This window comes from Balaenoptera physalus, assembly GCF_965194825.1.
Source record: "Balaenoptera physalus genome assembly, chromosome: 19".
Taxonomy (NCBI): Eukaryota; Metazoa; Chordata; class Mammalia; order Artiodactyla; family Balaenopteridae; genus Balaenoptera; species Balaenoptera physalus.
In genome coordinates, this window is record NC_138900.1 from 6,574,792 (window position 1) to 6,598,319 (window position 23,528).

General features: G+C 59.0%; 1 protein-coding gene across 1 annotated transcript; it reads right to left on the bottom strand.

The window, feature by feature from the left end:
- Positions 1-13: 13 nt before the first annotated feature.
- Positions 14-22,997, bottom strand: POLD1 (DNA polymerase delta 1, catalytic subunit). The gene is made up of 27 exons (XM_082438357.1): positions 22,897-22,997; positions 14,667-14,869; positions 14,191-14,304; positions 13,322-13,468; positions 13,111-13,236; positions 12,872-13,040; positions 12,700-12,781; positions 12,494-12,623; positions 11,804-11,970; positions 11,439-11,543; positions 9,944-10,084; positions 9,754-9,864; positions 9,212-9,403; positions 9,025-9,113; positions 8,840-8,956; positions 8,539-8,652; positions 8,062-8,209; positions 4,698-4,793; positions 4,444-4,581; positions 3,147-3,322; positions 2,706-2,858; positions 2,463-2,565; positions 1,520-1,652; positions 1,326-1,439; positions 954-1,006; positions 782-879; positions 14-200 (listed from the first exon to the last, which is right to left on the bottom strand). The coding sequence occupies exons 2-27, from the start codon at positions 14,866-14,868 to the stop codon at positions 95-97; spliced, it is 3,324 nt and encodes a 1,107-aa protein (XP_082294483.1). The 5' UTR covers position 14,869; positions 22,897-22,997; the 3' UTR covers positions 14-94.
- Between the last annotated feature and the right edge of the window lie 531 nt (positions 22,998-23,528).

A 23,528-nucleotide genomic window follows, 5' to 3' on the forward strand; every position in this document is an offset into this window, starting at 1 on the left:
ACAAAGCACCAGGTAACAAAAGGCCTGAACTTTATTAATTCTCCGCCCATCCCACGCCACAAGGCCCTTGTGGGAAGTCGGCCGAGGTCAGAGGTCACCAGGCCTCGGGGCCGGGGGGCCCGAAGCGCCTCAGAAGCTGCTCCTGGTCCTCCAGGTCCTTCCGCACCTTCTTGCGCATGTAGAAGATGGGGCAGTCCCGGCTGCGGGTGAGGACGGGGGTCAGGGCCACTGCCGCTGCCCGGGGCACACCAGAGTCCCGTTGCCCAGCCCAGTGGTGGGGCAGGGGCCGTTCCCAGGACTTTGGCCCCTGTATGCTGCCCACCCAACCCCCCTCCCACGATGGGCTGTTTGCTCAGCGGGCATGGGGGGAGCCGATAACAGCGGGTGCTCGCTCAGGCGCTGGGCCACCAGCCGTATATCACCTGGCGCCTGGCGTGGGAACCCGCCCCGCCCACCCGTTCCCTGGGGAAAGGCTGGCCCCGCCTTGGCAGAGGGGGCCAGGACCGTGTGTGTGCGCGTGTGTGTGTGTGTGTGTGTGTGTGTGTGTCTCCATTTCCCGGGCAGATACTGGGTGCCCAGCGCTCCCCACTCAGCGGCCCCCAACCCCACCCCAAGAAGGCTGGGATGGGCACTGGCCCGTTTTGCAGGCCAGGACACCAAGGGTCGGCGATGCGGGGGGCGCCAAAGCCTGAGAGCCCGGAGCCAGGGCTTTGGTCCATAGGCCTCGGCAGCTCAGAGGAACCTGGGCAGTCCAGCGCTGGGGCCCAACAGGCGTGCCCACCTGGTGCAGATGACGTCCTCGTGCAAGCTGCCCTGACAGCGCTGGCACTGGGTCCAGAGGCGCGAGAAGCGCTCCTCCAGGGCGTTCAGGTGGGACACCTGGGGATGGAAGGGCTGAGTGGGCGGCCCTGTGCACCCCCAGCTGCCCCTCCCCGCCTCCCCTGACCCCTCACCTCCTTCTGATACAGCTCCGACCCCCGGGCTTCGCAGAACTTGCACACGGCTCCTGGGGTGGGGGAGGGGGCAGGTCAGCCTGGGCCGCCCCACCCCTGCCCCTTCCCCGCCCGCTGCCCATCCCGGCTTCTGAAAGTCCCCATCGATGAGAGAACAAGGGAGCAAGTGTGTGGAGAAAACTCCCTGGGGAACTCCCGGGGCGGGGGGCCCAGGACCCTCGTGGGGCTGCCTGCAGACAGGAGCCTCCCACCCAGGGGCCGGAGCCTATCCAGGTAGCCATGCCAGCTCGTGGGGTCGGTGCCGGGGACCTTGGGTGATGGCAGAGGTGGGAGGGCCGGGGGAACGGGGTCGGGGTCGGGGACGGTGCTCACCCTGGTGGCTGAGGACAGTGCGGCAGCCGATGCAGCAGTTTTGGCGTTTGGCGAAGGCCAGGAGGCCGCCCACCTTGCCCGTGAGCACTGTCTTGCAGCGCGTGTGGTCCCCGCCTGCGTGTGAAGGCAGGCGGTGGGCCAGGTGCCCTCCCCCGACCCCCACCCCGGTACCCCCGCCTGCCCCCCGGCCGTACGCAGCAGCACGGCCTCGGCTCGGCCCTCGCCCAGGATGGGCTCGAAGATGCGCAGGAGAGGCTTGGCGAGCTGCTGCTCCAGGTAGTACTGCGTGTCGATGGGCAAGCTGTGCTCCAGCACGAAGAGGGGGTCCTGCGGGCAGAGCAGCCGGTGTGGTCTCACCACACACACAGGGGCCCGGGAAGGGATGAGGGGCTGCGGTCCCTGCCAGGCAGGGGGGCAGGGGCTGTGGTCAACAGCGGGCAGCCAGGGTGAAGGGCACTGTGAACTGCCGTGGGTCTTCCAGTCATGAGTGGGGGCAATGGTGGTGGGCAGTCACTGGGCCCAGACTGGGATGGGGTCAGAGGTCATGGGGGTCCCTGGCCACGGGCCCTGTGATCCATGCTAGGGTCCACAGGTAGGAGCCCTCAGGTCACCAGGGAAGGGTCAGAGTTCACGGTGGGGACAGGAGATGTGAAGGTGGATGTGAGCTGGAGCTGAAGATTGGAAGCCAAGATAAGAGGCAGTGGGACAGGAACTGGGGACTGACGAAAGGGTGGTGGGGGTCAGAGGTCACTGGACATCCAGGTAGGATGGGGGAGGAGGGTATGAATCCAAGAGAATTATAAGTTGGAGAGCCAGGATCAAGGAGCCAGTAAGAGACACAGAAACAGAGGTGGCGAGACAGACACTCTCGCTCTGTGCAGTGAGGCTAGGCCCCCTTCTGCAGGATGGAGCCAGGAGGAGTCAGAATAAGGGGGGGTGGGGTGGGGGCCTCTCCAGAGGGTACCGGGAGGCCCGGGAGCAAAGCATCACGGAGCCAACTCCCCGGGGTGTGTTGCGGGGCGGTTCTCAAGGCCCCGTGGGGCCTGCGGAGAGAAACACCCTCCCCGCCAGGCCTGGAAAGCAGAAGTGAGAGCAGAGGAGAGCTGGGCGGGAGCGGGCAGCCCAGGTGGGCCTGACCTCGGACTTCATGTAGGCGGCCACGCCCTTGGCGGCACTGATGATCACGTAGGGGACACGGTCGCCCAGGCTGGGCGCGCTCCCGGGGTCCCGCTTCCTCATCCTGCGGGGAGACCGAGGCGGCGGGCCGGGTGAGGGCAGGTGGGATGGTGGGGGCAGGCTGGGGGGTAGGAAGTGGTGGGCCCAGCTGGCGGGAGAGGGGCTATTTCTGGCCGGTCCCGCCCCCTCCCGCGCTGGGCGGACCTCTCGGCCAGCTCCACATGGGCCTGCTTGCCCGCGTAGTCTGCGGCTGCGCGGGTCAGCTCCTTGGTGATGACCAGCTGGGAGATGTCGATGCGGTTACACAGCAGGTCGGAGATGACGTCCTGCGCATGCGCCACGGCGCCCTCGGGGTCTCTGCAGGGGGGCGGACGGACGGACGGGCGTCACCGGTGGCTGCGGCCGCCCGGCTAGCACCTCCACTGCCCTGAGGCTGGGGGACCGGGATGCGCTCCAGGGACGGGGAGGGGCCCTGCCCGGCCGCAGGCTGCCAAGTGGCAGAGGCAGGGCCGGAACCCGCAGCTGTCCGACCCCACACTCTTTCCACAGCTCCGCCACCGACGAAGGGCTGGGCCTGACACCTGTGTCCCCAAGGGAGGAGGGGCTGGGGGCCGGGCTCCAGGTCCGGGTGAGGGTTCCACACACCGGTCGATAAGCAGGCGGCGCAGAGAGGCGGTGACGAGGTTGGCCACTAGGGGGCAGTTGTCCCTGCGCACGGCCTCCAGGCCCTTGCAGTCCATGCGGTCATGGGCGTCGGACCGGGAGGAGAAGAGCAGGCCCGCATACCGCTTCTTGCTGATGAGCAGGTACGGGAAGTAGACCTGGGGGGAACCCGCGGCTGAGACCCCCTGAGGCTGTGGGGGCCAGTGCCCCATCCTGAGGCTTCCCCAGAAACAGACAGGGCCAGACAGGGATGGTCCCTGGGACCCAGGATTGAGACACGGGAAGATGGACCCCAAGACCCCAGCACCTCAGCTCAGGGGGACACCCTCAGCATTCCAGGGACCCCAAGTTGGAAATGGGCTGGGATAAAGCTAGACCCTAAAACCCGAGATCCAGACACTGGGGTGAAGTCTGGAGAGCCCCAAACGGGGGCCTGAAACAGACCTGAGGCAGACGGGGGAGACCAGGCAGCACCCCCGCAAAGAGAGGAGACTAAGGGCAGGGAGTGAGCCCTGGGGCAGGGACCTCCCCAAATGGACAGGCTCCAAATCTGAGAGGTGTACCCCAAGGCCTGACCCCAGCTTTGAACGCGGGGGATGAATCCGGCGTGAGGGCTCCCAGACCCAAGCCTGTCGCACGCTGGGAGGCAGGGAGCACCGGGCAGCGGTGCCTCGATCCAGGAGTTGCCCCGTCAGGGCCGCTGCTGCACAGGACAGCCCCTGAAAACACCTGAAAACCAGAGACGCTCCGAGACCGACGGGGTCTTTAGGAAACAGACACCGTTCTGCGTAGCAAAGCCCAAGGCTTTTGGGTTTCCAAAACCAAGGTCCCCAAACTCAGGAGGATCCAGGCAACATAATACCTCAAAACTGGGGCTTACGAAAAAAATTTTTAAGTAAATAAATTTTAAAAAAATAAGGGACTTCGCTGGCAGTCCTGTGGTTAAGACTCCACGCTTCCACAGCAGGGGGTGCGGGTTTGATCCCTGGTTGGGGAACTAAGATCCTGCATGCCACACAGCACGGCCAAAAAAATTTTTTTAAATAAATAAATGAAACTGGGGCTGATGAACTCAAAGAATAGGATACCCAGGGCACCCAGATCAGCGCACCTCGAAATGGAGACATAAGCAACAATGGGCGTTCCTGGATGCTGACGCAGTAGGAGAACCCTACCCAAACGCACTCAAACTTTGCAGGCACCCTGAGAATCAGAGACCCCCCGAAAACTGGCAAGACCCACGTCTGCCCACTCCAAGCGCTGGGGGGCCCCCACTTACTTTCTCAAACTCTAGCCGGATGGGCGAGGGGAAGTGGCCAGACACCCAGTCCGCAGCCTCCCGTCCCAGGGCCATGGCCTCAGCCACAGAGGAGACGCCAAATCGGCACATTACAGAGTCAGTGTCACCATACACCACCTGGGGAGGGGCACGTGTGACCCAGAGGGTTGAGGAGATGCTGGCGGCCCCTGCACTTCCCACACCAGCCCCAGGCCTGTCTCAGGCCAGCAGTGGGCAGGCAGGAAGCCCCTGACCTTGGCATTGGCACTGTAGCTGTTCTCCACCGTGTACTTGGACTCCACGAGCTGCTTCGTTTTCTCAATCATCTGGCGCCCGAACCCAGTGACGCTCTGTCAGAGAGAGAATCAGGCAGAGTGAGGGCCCAGGGGCCGTCCCCAGGGAACACGGGCTTAGGGTCCCACCTCTGCTGCTTTCTGCAGGTGTGAGTATGGGTGAGCCACTGCCCCTCTGGGCCTCAGTTTCCAAATCTGCAAAATGCGGCTACTGAGCTGCTCCTTAATGGTCTGTTGGAAGTAGGTCCCTGGCCCAGAGCTCTGGGCACAGAGGAGGAACTGACCGCAGCAAATAGTGGTGGAAAGGCTGGAGCCAGAAGAGGCCATCAGCTCAGTGTTTCTCTCCACAGAGGTGCTGAGAGTCTGCAGACACTGCAGGCAGCTCTCCGTGGTGCAAGGCTACCGACATTCCTGGTCCCATCCCCCTATCCTTGGGCAATCAGAAATGTCCCCCCAAAGGTAGGGTGCTATGCCAGGGCCATGGAAAGACCATTCCTTTCCAAATAAGGAAACTGAAGCTGGGGGAGGAGAAGGGACGCACTAAGGAGAAACAGGCGTGACTCTTCTGTTTTTGTTTGGATCCACCCAGAAAACCTTTGTCTTTACCTAGAGCATTGAGGCCACTTATGTTTAGTGTAATTACTGATTATATCTGAGCTTAAATCTACCATCCAACTAACTGTCTTCTATTTGTCCCACCTGTTCTATGTTCCTTTTTCTTTCTAACTTCTTTCTGGAAGGACTCAGTATTTTTTTTTTTTTATTATTCCACTCTGCTGCCCCCATAAGCTTGAGAGACAGAAATAGGGAAAGAGGCTAAGAAACAGAGACATAACAGAGACTGAGGGAAGGGGCTGAGAGGGAAATGACAGAGAGACAAGGCCAGGAAGCAGCAGCCGCTACGAGGAAGCCCCAGGGGAAGCAAAGCCACACCCTCCTGCCTGGCCTCCCCTGGGGGCTGGAACCTGACAGCCAAACATCCACTTCTTTCCACCAAGGAGGATGGGAGATGCCCCCAGAGATTATGAAGGGCCAGTCAGAGCAGTAAGGGTGGCCTACTGTAAGAGATTAACCTCGCCCAAAGAGAGGCCTGGCTCTTGGCTGGCTCCTAGGAGGGAACCTCTAAGCCAGGGGTCCCCAACCCCCGGGCCATGAACCAGTACCGTCCGTGGCCTGTTAGAAACCAGGCCGCACAGCAGGAGGCAGGCGAGCAAGTAAAGCCTCATCTGTATTTACAGCTGCTCCCCCGTTGCTCCCATTACTGCCTGAGCTCCGCCTCCTGTCAGGTCAGCAGTGGCATTAGATTCACACAGGAGCACGAACCCTACTGTGAACTGTGCGTGTGAGGGACCTAGCTTGAGCGCTCCTTGTGAGAATCTAATGCCTGATGATCTGAGGTGGAGCTGAGGCGGTGAAGCTAGCGCTGGGGAGTGGCTGCAAATACAGATTATCATTAACAGAGAGGTTTGACTGCACAGAGACCATGATAAATCAGTTGCCTGCAGACTCATATCAAAACCCTATCAGTGAGTGGCAAGTGAAAACAAGCTCAGGGCTCCCACTGATTCTGCATTACGGTGAGTTGCATAATTATTTCATTATATATTCCAATGTAATAATAATAGAAATAAAGTGAACAATAAATGTAATACACTTGAATCATCCCCAAACCATCCCCCCCCAACCCCAGGTCCATGGAAAAATTGTCTTCCACGAAACCGGTCCCTGGTGCCAAAAAGGTTGGGCACCACTGCTCTAAGCCCTTGGCGTGTCCTGCCTGACAAGTGTCTTTGTTCATCTGGGACCTTGGGTCACATCAGGTGATCTGTGCTAACATGATTTACGGTGGGGCCCTGGGCCACATGGTATCCAGCTTGACGTCTGGAGGGACTGGAGACTGAGTATCTAAGGTCAGTCACGTGGCGCTCCATGCACCTGACCCCCAATAAAAACCCAGGACACCAAGGCTCAGGGGAGCTTCCCCAATGGGCAGTACCGTGTGTATGGTCACACATCAGTGCCGGGAGGAATAACTGCTGTCTGCAGGACTACCCTGGGGAAGGCAACTGGAAGCTTCCACCTGGTCTCCCCTGGACTCTGCCCCACGTGCCTTGCCCTTGGCTGGTTTTAATCCCTAGCCTTTCACTGTAATAAATCATAACCATGAGTATAACAGCTTTTCTGAGTTCTCGGAATCCTTTTAGTGAACCACTGGATCTGAGGATGGGCTCGGGGGCCCCTGAACTGTAAGTGGGTGTGTGTGTGCACAGGCCCCTCCCAGCATAAGGCCCACCCACTGCCAGTGCTTCCAAGTGTTCCACCCACAGCCATGTGAGGACTGACACAATGTTCATGAAGGGAGCTCCCTGTGGCTGGAGGTAACCAAGTCTGGAATGTGCAGGGACCCCAACCCCAGGGGAAGGGGCTAGACAGAAGACCTCTCTAAGAATCTCTCAGGCCATGAGCTGAGGCACTGATCCCAGCGTGGCAGAGCCTCAGACTCGGGCGCTCTGTGGTCGTGCCGTGGGTCTGTTTTTCTGTCTGAACAGCAGAGTACACAGGCCTAGGGTGCTGCTGTGGCGGGGAGGGAGGTAGCGGGCTTTCATGCCCACATTCCCTCAGAGCAGAGCACTGCCCTAGCCCCGGCCAAGCATCCTCACTGGGACGGGACGGGGGACCCTCGTGCCTGTTCCAACCGTGACCGAGAACACACCGCGCATCAACTGCCAGAGCCTGACTGTGCTGTTGGGTGACCCCCCAGCCCCGCCCCAGCCCCCCGATAGAGACACGGCCCTGTTCTCCTGTCAGGAGGAGGGAGGGAACTTGCTCTCTGCTCCCCCACCCTCATGCGGACCAGGGGAGGAGGTGGGCTGGGGTGGAGACTGCCAGGGACATAGGGGCTGTCAGGTGACTGTGTGACAGGTAGAAAGAATGAGCTAAACTGCTTCCCTCCCTCAGTCCCTCGGCCTCTGCCTCCCCCGCCCCACCCCACCCCAGCCCTCCCGGAATTTATTTGTCCACAGAGTGCCAACTGCTTTCCCAAACACATTTACTGCTGTCACCATCTGTGTCCCCGTGAGGCTGGGCACCAGGGGAGGAACTCTCATCCACTGTGTCACCTGCTGGACCCACAGAGCACAAGGCCCAACCTACAGTGAACGGTCAGCAAGTATTTGCTGAACCAACAAATTAACCAATCGCACAAGCATCCACTCTCCAAAAGGTCGGCGGGTTGGGGCGATCTGGGCCCTGACCTCTACTATACTGAGCCCTGGTTCTCCCCAAGGGGTGGTTGTCTGTCCCCTACCTGCCGCGGTGCACTCACCTGTGAGATTTCCAGGCACGGCAGCTTGCCCACCTGGGCACCAGTGAAGCCGTACACAGAGTTGGCGCTCACTTTCAGCGCCAGCTGCCGCCCGTCCAAGACCTGCCGCCGTAGGGGGTCTGTCTCCTTGGCCAGCTCGGCCTTGGCCCTGGGAGGAGAAGGAGGAGGGGGAAGCAAAGACCATTCAGGTGGCATCTCAGGCCTCAGGGGCAGATAAGAGGCCCGGGCCTGGGCATTGGTCAGGGTGCCTTTCTAGAAAGGGGTGCCACACACATTTGTGCAGGTTGCACACTGCACAGAGGTGCCCAGCAGAGGGGCTGGAGGGAGCTGCCTGCAGGGGGTGGCTTGTTCTAACTCCGGCACAGCTGCAGCTAAGGGCACCCATGACGGACAGGGATTGCCAGGCCGCCTCAGCAAGGCTGAGCTCTGAGCCGGGGCGGGCGGGGCGGGGGTGGGCGGCCAGGCTCAAGGGCCCACCTCTTCCGGGCGCTGAGCAGGTTCTCCAGGATCTGGGGCAGCAGCCCCTTCCGCACCGTCGTCTTCACAAACTCGTCCCCCGTGGGCGTCTTGATAAACTGATCCTCGGTCAGGCTGGGCCGAAGACGGTGGGGGTGATGCCTGGCCTCCCCAGCTCCTCCTCCTCCATCCCGTCTCAGGGTCCCCCCACCCCTTGCCAGTCCCCTCCCCTCCCCACTAGCTCTGGATCCCCAGCCCCAGCCCGCCTGAGGCCGGCCCCTGGGCGGTCTCGGGGTACACGTGGCGAGGGGGGCCGCCATACCCCAGTTTCTGGGCAGCCCCGGGCCGCAGGAGCGTGGTGTAGCACAGGTTGTGGGCCATCATGATGGACGGGTACAGCGAGGAGAAGTCCAGGGTGGTGATCGGAACATCATAGTACCTGGGGGGCAGGGAGGAGTCAGGGCGGGGAGACCCCCTGTCCCCACCAACCCCGCCACCGGGCCTTACCCTTTCAGGGGCTCGATGACCGTGGCCCCCGTGTAGTCCTCGCCGCCCTCCGTCTTCACCACGGGCATCAGCAGCCCCTGCCGCATGGCCTGGGAGGGGAGAAGGTGGGAACTGTGGGTGGGCGTGGGCAGGGCCCCTCAGCGGGGAGCGTGGTGGCCGGGGCCTGCCCTGGGCTCTGCCCGCTGACCTGCCGCAGCAGCTGGGACACGACCTTGACCTGCTGGCCGCGGCTGAGCAGGTAGCTGAGGGGCACGCCGGTGACGCGCGCCATCTCCATGGCGTTCACCAGCACCATGAGGCGCTCCAGCAGCCGCAGGGGCAGGAAGGCGTCCTTGAGACAGTACACGGCCAGGCGGCGGCGTGTCTGGTCGTTCCCGTTCTGGGGACGGGGGCGGGGATTAGGGGCCAGGGAGGCGACAGCGTGGGAGGGAGGAGGAAAGGAGGGCACAATCTGAGGACCCAGTGCGGCCCAGAGGTCGGGGCAGGGAAGCGGAACAAAGGTCGCCATGCCAGAGGTCGCGGGAGTGGGTAGGGACAGGGGTCCCATCTGCGGGGCGAGATCAGAGGTCGAAGGTAGGAGCTAAAGGGGAAGGTCAGGAGAACAGGCGGGGGGCGGATGTCCCAGGCCGGGAAGGCAAATGGGCGCCGAGGGCCGGGGTCGGGAGGGTGGGGGGAGAGGAGGGGCAGCGGGCAGCGGGGCGGGCAGCGGTGCGGGCGGGTGGCGGGCACCTGCAGGTCGGTGATGATGCTGTGCTGCACGTCCTCCTTCTGCTCGCCCAGGAAGTGGAAGCTCACGGCGTTGAGCGTGTAGGACCGCAGCTTGTACTCGCGCAGCAGCACCTGCAGTGAGCGGCAGCGGGTGGGCGGCGGCCCGGGGAAGCGGCCCCGTGAGGGCGGCCCCCGCCCGGCCCGGCCGTACCTGCAGCATGTCCATCTGCACGCGGCCCACCATGCTGACCACCTTGCTGTCCCGCCGGCCGGTCTGCCTGGACTGGAAGGACGAATCCCGGATGCCGGAGCGGAGGCCGGACACGCGGCCCAGGAAGGGGAAGGTCTGCACCTGGGGGCACAGCACGTGGGAGGGCGGGGGCTGTGGCGGCGGGATCCGCAGGGCCGAGACCCACGACACCCCCTGCGGTGCCACCCTCTCTTCCTGCTGGGAGCCCCGCGGGCAGGGGCAGCTCTGGGGCAGAAGGACCCTCTGCGGCTGGGCAGGCACGGATGGGAGGCTGGGACAGGGAGAATCAGGGGCCCGAGGGCTGCTGGCGTGAAGGACAGTGCCCAGGGGCTGGGGCGCAGCACCTCTGGCTGCAGGAGCTGGAGGAGGAGCAGACTTGGGGACGGTGCTGAGCTTGACGGGGAAGCAGCGGGTGCTCGGGGTGGGAGGCCTGGGGGACGGCCAGGCGGGAACGCGAGCAGGGCACGGTGTGGAGCGCCAGGTCTGCACTGGCGACGGTGAGTGAGCAGGGGCCAGGCGTGGAGGAGAGGCCTGAGCTGGGCTGGGAGCAACGAGGCTGGGGGTGGAGGGCAAGGGAAGGGAGCGGAGGCCGGAGTATAGACGCCAGGCTGACAGGGGTGGGCTTCTCCCTGGAGCTGCTGGGGGCCTTAAAGTGTGCTTGTTTGCTTTTTCCATTATGAAACTGGCCAAACATAGAGAAAAGGAAGAAAATAATACAATATACTCCGTTAGGAGTTGAATTGGGTCCCCCCAAAAGATGTGGAAGTCCTAACTCCTGTACCTCAAAATGTGACCTCATTTGGAAATTGGGTCTTTGCAGGTGAGCAAGTTGAGGTCATTAGGGTGGCCCTAATCCAATATGACTGTGTCCTTAGAAAAAGGGGACATTGGAGCACAGAGACATGCACAGACGGGAGAGACAGGGAGAGTGCCATGTATACTCCAGCAATGTCTGAGGCAACCGGAAGCTAGGAGAGAGGCCTCAGAAGGAACCAACCCTGGGACACCTTGACTGGCCTTCCAGCCTCCAGTTCCAGCCTCCAGACTGAGAGACGACACACAACCGCGGGGCTTTGTTACGGCAGCCCCTGCAAGCTCATACGCCCCGCTCCGGCCCACACCAGATTCAAGCATCAAGGTTTTGCCACCTACTTCAAGGACACCCCCTTTTTTCCTTATTTTTTGTTGACATATTTTAAAGCCCGAAGAATAAGGCACTGTACCCCTGCCCGCTTCAGTCTGCCCCTCCAAATACACGAGCCTTTTCTTACTTAACCACGAATGCTTCCTCGCCTCTGCAAAAGCCACAGAAACCTTCTGGGCTTTGAACGGGGCAGGGACGGGGCCAGAGCCGGGGTTTCGGGGAGGCCTGTGGAGCTGCTGGGCAGCTGCCCACACCCTGAGCCCTCAGTGGGGTGTCTGAGGGCAGCCCCATGCCCCCACCCGCCTGCCACACCTTGAGGATCTGGGCCCGGGAGATGAGGTACGGAAGGTCGAAGTTCTGGATGTTGTAGCCAGTGATCACGTCGGGGTCCATGATGCGGACGAAGGTGGACCAGGCCTGAGGCAGGAGCACACCGGGTCACCCAGGCTGTCATCCTGGTCAACCCCCTGCCATGGAGCCTCCCCACTCCTGGAATGTTCTGGAAGCCCCCAAGAGCAGCCCAAGAGCCCTCCCACCCGTGGAAGAAAGACTGGGAAGGTGCTTCTGAAAATAACGAATCCAGAGGGGAAACGGCTCAGAAAACGGCCTCGCGCCTGGGAGGTGCAGTGTGGGGGGCTGAGGAAAATGGGGGTTGGGGGGCATGGAACAAGAGCCACCTGGAGCAGGTCCTCCTCCCGCTCGTAGCTCTGCACCTTGGCGCCCAGGATGGGGGCGCAGGGCCGTAGGGTGAGCGCCAGGCGCAGGAAGGGCTCTGGCTCGCCCCAGCGCAGGCCTAGCGAGCAGATCTGGATCACGGGGTCCCGCTCAGGCTCCGGAAAGATGCCTGCAAGGGGAGGGAGGAGGGGGAGGCGGGGGCCTGACCCCTGATGCTCCCTCGTGGCACAACGGGTGGGTGCACCTCTAAATCTCACCTGGCCCACCCACTCCTTTCTGTCCCCACCGCCTGCAGACCCTGCACAATCCACCCTGGCTCCCCCACTGCCTGCAGCTCCCGGCCCTCTTCCCCATCCCTCACAGACAGGGCCGGTCCTGCCCCAGCGCCTCTGCACGTGCCACTCTCTCTGCAGGGAATGCTCTCCCCGCCCCACTCCCCGGCCCCTCCCTCTTCACAAAGCTTAGTCCCTCGCCCGCCCGAGGCCTCCCCTGCCCACCTGTCTGAAGCAGCCCTGTCTGTCTCCATCACCTTCCTCCTTTGTGTTGCGAGTCTTTTAATAACCTGTCTGCTTGTGGGTCTACTCCCTTCTCCCTGAGTGAGCTTAAGAAGTGCAGGGACTCCCGGGGCGAGACTGGCATATCACTAACATCCGGAAGGAGGGAGGGAGGACCCCCAGGCCGCGGGGACACACCTTTGCGGCCAGCGCACTCGATATCAAAGCTGAGTACCCGCAGAGGTGCGATTCGCTGCCACTGCCCTTCTGGCGGGTGACTGACCACATCCGACCACAGCACGTCCGCCTCCAGCTGACACAGTGTGGCCTGTGGGGACGAGGTGGGTGAGCGTCTGCAGGGTCCCGGCTCTGCGCCCCCCACCCCACCCCGGGGACCCACGCACCTTCCCCTCCGGCCTCAGGACGTATTTCCCAGCCGGGAGCTCCAGCCAGTTGCAGCCGACGATGTCCGTGTCCACCATGAAGCTGCAGGGGGATGAGGGTCAGTGGGCAGAGGCTGGCTGGGGGGGTGAGGGGAAGGAGGCGAAGGCTGGAGAAGCGAGGCGGGGGCCATACCGGATCTCAAAGTCAACGTTGGCCTCATAGGGCGCGAAGCTGGGGGTGCCCAGGCCGGCCACGCGGATGCCCTGCTCCAGGACGCGGCGGGCGGGAGCCACGAGGCGGGGCAGCGCCAGGGTAATGCGCAGAAACGGGGAGGGGCCGTGCCCGTGGTACCCAAACATGCCTGCAGACAGAGCGGGTTGGCACCGGCCTGGAGGGACCCCCACCCACCTGGTCCCTGGGGCAGCACTCACTCTGCCGGGAGCACAGCTCCGTGGCCAGCACGGCCAGCCCCGTGAGCTCCTTGCCCCCGCGCTGGTCCCGGCTGATGGCCGCGTTCAGCTCCCGCTGCAGGTCGCTCAGGTGCTCAGGCCCAAACCCTGGGTGTGGGAGGGCAGGTCAGAAGTGCAGGGGGCCTCCAGGCGGTAGGGGCGAGGAGGGGTCTTCTGGGTCGGGGCCACTCACCGGGGGGTGCCGGGGTGTAGAAGTAGGGCGCAAAGCCGTGGATGTGGCAGCAGACAGAGACGCCCTCGTCGGTGACCCCGAAGGCGCGGATCACCGGCACAGAGTCCTGGGATGGCGGGGGCACCCCAGGCAGGGGCCGTGCCGGGCCTGGGGGCGTCACAGGGTAAGGCAGGGGCTGCTCTCTCGGACACCTCAAAGGTGTGCCTGCCTCCCTCCTGGTTTACGTGTCCACCCTTGTCCTCCTTACAGTCCTTTTCCCACTGCACAGCTAGAGGGGGCACCCAACCCATGACGCGAGGCCCAGCACCGCCACCCTCCTCGATGCGCCTCGGTAACCCTCGCCACCATCTCACGTTCCGCTTCCTTTTTTTTTCTCCTGGCCGCTCCACGCGGCTTGTGGGATCTTAGCTCCCCGACCAGGAACCGAACCTGAGCCCTCGGCAGCGAAAGCACAGAGTCCTAACCACTGGACCGCCAGGGAATTCCCTCCACTTCCTTTCTTATTCTGCCTCTCCTTCTAGAACGTGAGCCTCTGAGCACAGAGACCTGGTCTGCCTGGAACAGGGCCTGCCTCAGTGCAGACACTCATTTGTTCCCGACTAACTGGGTGGACGAATGGATACCACGCCACACGCCTCTCCCCTCTGCGAGGAGCCAGCTCCTTCAGGCCTCATTTAGAAGATGCCCCCCTCCTCCAGGATGCCCCCACCCCAGCCCTGTCCCTCCCTCTCGCAGCCCTGGTCACCTGGGCGGGGACTATCTGTGTCCATCTCCTCCCACAGAGCCAGAGGGGCTGACCTGACCCAGCCTCCACCCGGGAGCCCAGGGCCCCTCCTCCCACCCGCCAGGCCTCTGTCCCCCAAACTCACCCACGTAATGATCGATTTCCAACTGCTGGAAGATGAGGGGCTCCGTCTGGGGGTCCAGGCTGGGTGGGGAGGGCCGAAGCCACCGGGCATCTACGGCTGTCGGGGAGAGCTGCCCTGGACGGGGGAGAGGGAAGCAGGGCTCCATGGAGCTGTGGTCCTGCTTCGGAAATCAGTACTCACTGCCTTCCCAGCCCTGCCAGTGAGCCCTCAGGTGGCATCAGATTCGTGAAAAGAAAGTCAGGTGGAGGTCGTGGTCTGGATCAGGCTGGAAACTCGAGAGAGACTGAGGAGTCAAGGGTCAAAGGTAGACTGGAAGTGACAGGAAACAGAGGTGGCCTACTGACATGGGGTCAAAGGTCAGCCCCTTGTGGAGCTCAAAGTGAGCCAGGGGCTGGCAGTTAGAGGTTACAGGTCAGCTCCACGGTTCAGAGGCATGACAGGTGTGGGGTGCAAGGGGCTCCTGCTCTAGGTCTCACCGTCTGCAGCCCCCTCCAGGGCCGACTGCAGCTCCTCCTCCTCCTGTTCCTGCAGCCTGTGCTCTGCCTCCATCTCCTCCATCAGCGCCAGATCCTCCTCGAACTGCGATGGCCGATATGCCTCATCCTCATCCCAGAGGCTCCCACGGGCCCGCTTTGGGGGCACCCCAGGCCCTGGGCCTGGTCGCCGCTTACCATCCATCCTGTGGGGCAAGTTGGAGCGGGGTGAGGGTGTCCATCCTCTCCATGGCCTCCCATGCACCCACCATGACCGTGAGCTTTTTAAAATCTCCAGAGTGGGGAATTCCCTGGGTCCAATGGTTAGGACTCCGTGCTTTCACTGCTGAGGGTGCAGGTTCGATCCCTGGTTGGGGAACTAAGATTCCACAAGCCGTGTGGCACAGCCAGAAAATAACTAAATATAAATCAATCAATCAATCTCCAGAGTGCCTGAAGAGTAACATGACTCTCCATCCCCCACAAACACTCTCCCCACCCCAACCCCCCCCCACAGGCTCAGGGGGTGATGGCACCTTCCAGATGCTCAACAATCATCAGCAATGCCAGTTCAGTTTAGCCCTTTCCTCACATGGTCAAGCCCCCACATAATTTTTGTCCTCGTTTGCTTGCCCCTTGCCAACCCCTTGGCACCAGCCCTGTGCACCCTCCACCCTCTCTCATCACAGACTTGGTCCTCAGATCATCCCTTTCCTTCCCATAAGCCCCTGTCCTCAATGCCCTCGCCTGCCCCTCTCCCCATTGGCCCAGGCCTTCCTTCTACAAATGGCTGGGAAGCGCCTCCTTCAGGCCTGTAATTTGAAATTATTAAAAATGAAAATTTTTAAATTAATTATTTATTTAGAAAAATAAGTTTTAAAAAAGTACACTTCTCCCAGCATCAGGCCAGGACGGAGGGAATTATGAGAACTAAGAGCAGACCCAGACCTGGCTGGGAGAGAGTGGGGGAGGGGACAGGTCAGCTGCCCTAGGTTCAAGTGAACACCTCTGGATCTTATAACTATCCCCCCACATCCAGTCTCCCCTTAGTCCTTTTTGCAACAGACCCCTTGCCTTGGAGCTGCCACAGCCAGCCCAGCCTGAGACTACAGTTCCCAAGGTGCATTGCAAAGGGTTGTCACATGATCGTGTTCTTTCTCATGGAATGGGGGTGAATGTGAGGTGTATAGCTTCTGGGACAGCCTGAAAAGAAAGCCTGCCTTCCAGCCTTTTCCCCCTTCCCCATGGCTGGAGCGTGGATGTGGCGGCAGTGAGCCAACCTTGACCACGGGGACAAGGACAACACTGAAGGGAATGCAGAGCTCCAAGATGGAAGGAACCTGGGCCCTTGACAACCTTCTGGAGCAGAGCTGCCTACCTTTGGATGGTTATGGGGAGACATAAACTTGTATCTTGCCTGGGCTACTGTGCCTTGGTGTTTCTTTGTTATAGCAGCTTAGCCTAGACCTTAACAAACACAGCACGGAAAAATTCTGAGCTGACTGGGGATATGTTTTGGCAAATGTTGGTGGTATACAATGGTACACTTCTCAGCATTAAAAAGGAGGTGGCCGCTGATATACTCACAGGATGACCGAATTTCAAATAGATAGTTAGTGGGAAGCAGCCACACAGCACAGGGAGATCAGCTCGGTGCTTTGTGACCACTGAGAGGGGTGGGATAGGGAGGGTGGGAGGGAGATGCAACAGGGAAGGGAAGAGATATGGGGATATATGCATATGTATAGCTGATTCACTTTGTTATTAGCAGAAAGTAACACACCACTGTAAAGCAATTATACTCCAATAAAGATGTTACCAAAAAAAATGCATAAAAGAAGCCAGACACATGAGTACATGCTGGGGAAATGGGGAGTAACTTTTGGGGTGATGAAAATGTTCTGAAACTAGACAGACAGAGGTGATGGCTGCAGAAAATTGTAAATGCACTAAATGCCACTGACTACACACTTTAAAATGGTTAATTTCACCTCAATTTAAGAAAACAGAGTATATATTGTATGAAGCCATTTACACAAAGTTATAGAATAGACTAAGCTCATCTATGGTACTAGAAACCAGGCTGCTTCTGCGGTGGGAGAGATTGACTGGGAAGGGGCATGAGGTTGTTTTGTGGTGTGATGGAAATGTGCCGTACATCCAACTGTACACTTCAGACCTGTGCATTTCACCATATGTAAACTGCACCTCAAGTAAAAGCAATAAAAGTGGGGAGGCTGCAATTACACATCTAGGGGTTTATGCTACAGATACACTATCACATAATGAAAACCTGCATTTACAAGGTTATTTCCGGCAGCATTGTTTGCAGTCACAAAAGACTGGAAACCACCTAAATGTCCTCCCCTGGGGGACTGTTTAAATAAGTTACATGAATTCCGTTCCATGGAATATTATGCAGCTCTATAAAGGAATGAGGAAGCTTTCTATGTACTGAGACAGAGGACTCTCAAAGACCCATTGTTAGGTAGAGAAAGCAAAGTGCAGAATGTTGTACATAAGAGAACTTTTGTATATATATATATATATATATATTAAAAAAAGGTGTCTAAGAAAATGAAGAAAATGTTTATCCTGATTCTCATCATTAGGAAACAATCAAACCAAAGACAAGACTGGCCTGCAAGATGGAATCTTCAAAAAATGTCAAAGTCACGAAGAGGGGAAAAAGGGCCAGGAAACTGTTTTAGATTAAAGGAGAGACTACGTAGTCATGACAACTAAATGCAAGGTCAGATCTTGGATTAAAAAAACAAAAATAGCTCTGAAGGGTATCACTGGAACAACTGGGCAAACTGAATAAGGACTGCCTATGAGATAACAGTATCGCCTCATGGTAAATGGCCTGATTATAGTTATCCTGTAGTATCATGATGACTACAACTTGCAAGTAGTTCAGCCAAAAAAAAAAAAAAGAGGCAGCACATTCACAACTGGCAAATCCAGGCAAAGGTTCATGGGTGTTAATTGTTCTTGTCTTGGGACTTCTCTGCAGGCTTGGAATTTTTCAAAATTAAAAGTTGGAGGGAAACACATAAAATAAAAATAACATTTTCACAAGGTGGGTGGGAGAATATATCTAAAGATGTTGGCTTTTCATGCATAGTTCTGGCAGGATGGGTAATAAACTGGCAACACTGGTTCCCTGGGGGGCTGGGGTGAGAAGACAGTTTGACCAAGAGCTAATTCATATACCATATGATTCACGCATTTCAAGTGTATAGTTTAACGGTTTTTAGTATATTCAGACTTGTGCAACCATGACCACCGTCCATTTTAGAACACCTTCAACGCCCCAAAAAGAGACCCTCTGGAGTCAGCCCATCCCCCTCCTCCCCCTCCCCAAAAGCACCACTGACCCACTTTGTCGAGATGGATTTGCCTGTTCTGGGCATTTCCTAGAAACGGAATCTCGTGTCTGGCTTCTTTCACTGTGAATGATGTTGTCAAGGTCCACCCACATAGCACGATCAGTGCTTCGTTCCTTTTAATGCCTGAATATTTCCCCACCACGTCGCTATCTCACATTGTGTTCATCCACGAGGGTTGTTTGCACCTTTGGGCTCTTGTGAACAGTGCTGCTATGACCGTGCAAACGCGGGTTTTGTATAAGGAGAAAGAATCTGAACCAGCTCTCCTTTTGTGCCCTCTGAAGTAACTGTGAGAGATGCAGAGTCAGGACCTTGGGGAGAAACCCGGGTGAAGCAGAGGAAGCGGAGCGGTTTCCAGGAGCCTGGAGGAGTGGCCAGACCTGGCCTGGCAGAGGGAGGTAGAAGGGGGCCGAATGGCAGCCCTGGGTCACTGGGCTGTGGCCAGGGACTACGATGGGAGGGCAGCTGTCACCGGAGCAAAATCTAGGGTCCTGGACTAGTTCCCTATCCCAGGCGCTGCCCCTAGTGCAGTCAGGCGAGGCAGCATTAGAAGGAAGAAGGCCCCTGGGTGTCCCCCCTCAGGGGCCCCGGCGCAGAGCAGGAGCTTGGCAAATGCTGTGAGCTTCTCCCTTTCTCGACGCTTCAGTAGCAAATACTGAACAGCGAGCGAATCCAGCAATAACACACAACGACGAGTGTCTGCTTCGGGCCAGACACCAGTTTCTCTGTGACACTCACTCCCTCGAGGCTGTCATCCCATCCCACCCAACCTCACGGCTTTAAATGCCACCTCTACGCTTTTGTGTCTCTGGCCCAGATTTCAGCCCGGGCTCCAGACTGACAGATCCAACTGCCCACTGTGAGCATGTGCCTTCAGGCACCCCAGACTCCAAAGCCGGGCTCCTGATCTCCCCACAACCCTGCTCCTTGCACCACACCATCTCCGCCGATTCAGTAAGCGGCAGCTCCCATCACGCCAACAGCCTTGGAGTCACCCCAACTTCTCTTCCCCCCAGACCACACGCTCACTCCATCTGCAAATCCCATCAGCTCTGCCTTCCAACGGACAGGAGTCCCACCGCTTCTCGGCCTCCCAGTCTGGTCCCTCTGGCTCCCTGAAATGGTTGGCCTCTTTATTTTGTGCATTGCTGTTTGTCTGGCTCCCCCTGCTGGAAAGTGAGCTCCTAGTGGGCAGGGATGCAGTTTCCTTCACTGAAGTATCACGGGTGTCAATAACAGCGTTTGGCCCATAGAGGGCGCTCAAGAAATATCTGTTGGGACTTCCCCGGCGGTCCAGCGGTTAAGACTCTGCACTTCCAAGGCAGGGGGCGCGGGTTCCATCCCTGGTCAGGGAACTAAGATCCCACATTCCCTACCACAAGGCCAAAAAAAAAAAAAAAAAAAGGTGCTTCCTGCCATCAGCATCCTCAGACCTCCCCTATCCCCCAAACTACTGCAACAGCTCTGATTCCTGACCTCTCCCAGCCGAACCAGCTTATAAAGCCTCCTCCCCCACACCTGGGGAATTTGTCTTCAGGGCTCCCATTCCCCTGTGAAAGAATTAAAAAAATTAAAATAAAACGACTATGATAAAAAAAAAAAAGAAATATCTGTTCAATGAATGAATAGCCTCTTCCGCCACCCCACCTCCATCTCCGTCCTTGCACCCTGCCCCCTCAGTGTTCTCCACTCAGGAGCCAAAGGGATCCCATACTAGTGTGTCAGATCATCCATTCCCTGCTCTGCTCGGACGCTGCGCCTGGCTCTCATCTCATGCACAGTTAAAAGCAAAGCCCTCATCTTGGCCCACAAGACCCTGCACAACTGCACCCCGCCCTTCACGGACACCACCTCCGCCCTCTTTCCCTTGCTCACCCCAGCCACTTGCCTCCTCTCTGTTCCTTCAACACTCCAGGCTTGGTCCTATCCCAGGACCTCTGCACAAGCTGTTCCCGCTGCTCTGCAAATGCTCTTTCCCAGATCTTACCACGGCTCCCTCCTCCCCTCCTTCGGGTCTTTGCTCGGATGTCCCCTACTCAGTGAGGCCTGTTTAAAAATACAGCCCCCTGCCCCATCCCGATACTCTCTAACCCCTTCCCCTGCTTTACTTTTCTTGCTGGCCTTTGTCGCTGTCTGGTGCACTGTACCAGGTCTCAAGAGTTCTCAAAGCGTGGTGCCCTGGACCTGCAGCATGAGCTTCTGGTGGGAACCTGTCTGAACGCTGACTGTCAGGCCCCATTCCAGGCCTACTGAACCAGGGCCTCTGGGGGCGGGGCCCAGCAACCTGTATATCGAGCCCTCCAGGGACTCTGACGCTGCTCAAGTCTGAGCACCACTGCTTATTCATTTTGTTTACTGTCTGTTCCCCACTAGGAGAATGGAAACGCTGTGAGAGCAGGGATTGCATCTTTGTCTCCTGCTATATCTCATGTCCCCAGGAGAGTGCCTGGGACTGAGTACGTGCCCAATAAATATTTTCCGAATGCAGAAGGAAGGAAGGAAGGAAGGAACTCACTCACAGAATTTTCACCAAAACTTCTGAGGGTGGTGCTGCTATTAACCCTCCAACACAATGACTGGAACTGAGGCCCAGAGAGGTGAAGCCACCTGCCCAAGGCGGCACAGCTAGCTCAGAGGGGCAGAGCCAGGGTTCAAACCCAGGCAGGCTGGCTCCAGAGCCCCACCGGAAACCAGCGCTCCAGACTGCGGCCTCCAGGTGTGCCAGGAGAGGTATGGGGGTGAACTGCCCTCTGCCCAGCTGGGGAGACAGAATGAGGACCGGTTCATCAGCTTGCTCACCCCCGCATCCTGGCTCACGCACACCTGCTGAGGGATTGATCAAATAATGACAGATGGACCTACTCACTCTTGCCCCCCAGAAAACGACACACTTTTCATCTTTGGTCTTGTCCCGCCTCTGAGCCTCTCTGATTCCCGCTGCCCTTGTCACAGGCTGGGGACCATGTGGGCTTGTGTCTGACTCCCTCACCAGACAGAGAACCTTCGAGAGTAGGGCAGGGCTGATGCTTCCCTGGGTCCCCAGCATTATCCAGCATGGAACGTGGTCTTGGGAAGTATCTGCTGGACGAAATCCTCCTTTTTCTTGGCCACCTAACTCTCTGCATCCTTCGAGACTCGGCTCCGGTTCAGCTCCTCCACGCTCATCAGCTGCCCCTTGGGGTTCTCACAGTGCCTTGGAGCACTTCCGTTACGAGCCGCGATGGCTTTGGGCTGGGAGGCCCTCAAAAACAGGGGTCAGGGGCTCACTCCAGTCTGGGTCCCTAGCAGCACCCAGCACGGTGCCTGGAATGCAGGTCACTTCAAGTTGTGTCAGTTTAGACTCCTCTCCAGTGTCACCGACTCCACAAGTCTGCACTGAGCCCTGGCCTTCTTCTCTTGGCTCCCAAAGACTAGCACTACCTCTTTATAGCTCAGAGCGCTCTGGCTTGAGGTTTCCTGTCCTTCCCCAAGCCAAACTGAATTATCACTGGCTCCCCAGTGCCTAACAAAGGCCCTGCCACACGAGCAGCTGGCTGAAGGAATGAAGAGAGGGAACAGCATTGCAGGAGGAGGGAAGGGCACGGCAAAGGCCCTGAATGGGACAGGAACCTAAGGGGCCTGGGTGGGGAAGTGCAGGAAGCAGGGGGAGAAAAGGCAACAAGAGGTTCCTGGCGTGGGTGTGGCCATGAACCTGAGACACTGACATCACCCTGCCCACTCACTCCACCTAAGCTCTGCCCTCAGGGTGGCACCCCCAAACGTGTTCCCCCTCAGCCTTCTCTCTCCAGCCTGCTGTTCAAACCGCAAACCGCAGTAATCTTGGGCTCCCCTTTCCTACCCTATCCCATCGTGCGGGCTCAGACCCCAAACACAACCTACGCCTGATGGATTCTCACCACCTGCACTGCAGATGGAGCCACCTACGGTCCCCTCCTGCCTCCTAACTGGCCTCCCTCCTTCCACTCTTGCTCCTGCCACAATCCTATCTTCAGTCAGCCGCCAGGGACTTTTTTTTAAAACGCAGGTAAGAGTCACGTTGCTGGGATGTTTAAAACCTCCCCCGGCTCCCTATCGAACCTAGAATAAAAGCTAACCGCACACCGAGATTTACAAGGCCCTGCAGGATCTGGTTCTCTATCCCGTCTCCAGCCTCACCTGTTCCCTCCAGCTACAAGCACTCCAAGTTCCTTCCTCCTTCGAGGCTTTTGCCCTGGATGATCCCCCTGCCCGGATCGTTCTTTACGTGGCCGACTTCTCTCTCAAATGTCACTTCCCCAGAGAGACGATTCCTGATCACCCTCGTTAAAGAAGCAGGCTACTCTGTTTTACTTCACTTGGGATAACGTATCACAGGCTTGAAAGCATTGCTTTATCGTTTATACTTATTACTTGTCTACTGTCTGTCTCCCCCTGAGACAGGGACCTTTTCTGACCTGTTCCGGTTGTAGCGCCTGCTTCTAGAACAGTGCCTGGCACAGAATACTCAATATTTAGTGAATAAAAAATGACGCTATGCCCCCACGTGCACCATTCAGTCCCCAATGCATCCGGAACCGGTCGCCCCAAGGATCCTCCAGGGTGAGTCCACGGAGCCCAGCGCAAGCGCCCCCCGCATGCCGAAGGGGCGCCCCACCCTCTTCATCTTCCCGCGCGTCCCCGTGCACGCGCCCACAACAGGCCCCTGCCCCTCTTCCGCGCGCCCCCAAGCCAAGGGGATTCCTCTCGCCGTCACGCCCCACGCGACCCCTCACAACCCTCTCTCAGACCCATGTGCCCGGCTCCTCAAGCCCCCTTCCCTGCCAGGCCGAACCGCCTGCAATTTCCCTTCTCCCATAACTCACCCGCTTCAAACGGCGTTTCCCGCCACAGCCCACGCCGCCGTGACCCCTGACTCCGGCGCGCGCAGGCCCAGAGTAGAGGCACGCCGAGCCGGGCCACGCCCCTACCGCCCGAATAGGGGAAAGCCACGCCCTATTTCCCCCGCCTCTGGAGCACAGGCCACGCCCCCTCTTTCGGACGCAGGCTGTAGTCTAGTCCCCTTGCTGACGAACCCTCGCCGAACCACGCCCCTTATGACGTATGCGGCTCAAAGCCACGCCCCGTCCTTGCTGAAGCGTCGCTACCCAGTGTTATCTGAGCGCGCGCAGCGGTCGTGGGCACTGGCTGTCACCACGACTCCGCCAGTTCTAAGGTGCTAGGCGCGCCTCCTCTGCTTCCCCACCTGCCTCCTGGCCGAGGCCTTGCTCGGTAGGACCACCTGGGCACTGTTCATTCTTGAGCTCGCGCAGCCTGACCTTTTCCCTCTCCGTGGAGGCTGGCCGGTTCGCGCTCAGATCCTGGCCTGGTCGGTCCTCCTGTCTCACAGCCACAGTTTCCCCATCTGTAAACTGGACTCAGCGCAGGGCGGGCACACCTGTAAGGCGAGGGGCACACTGCTTGGGTTGGGACCGTCTCTTGTAACTACTCTCACTTC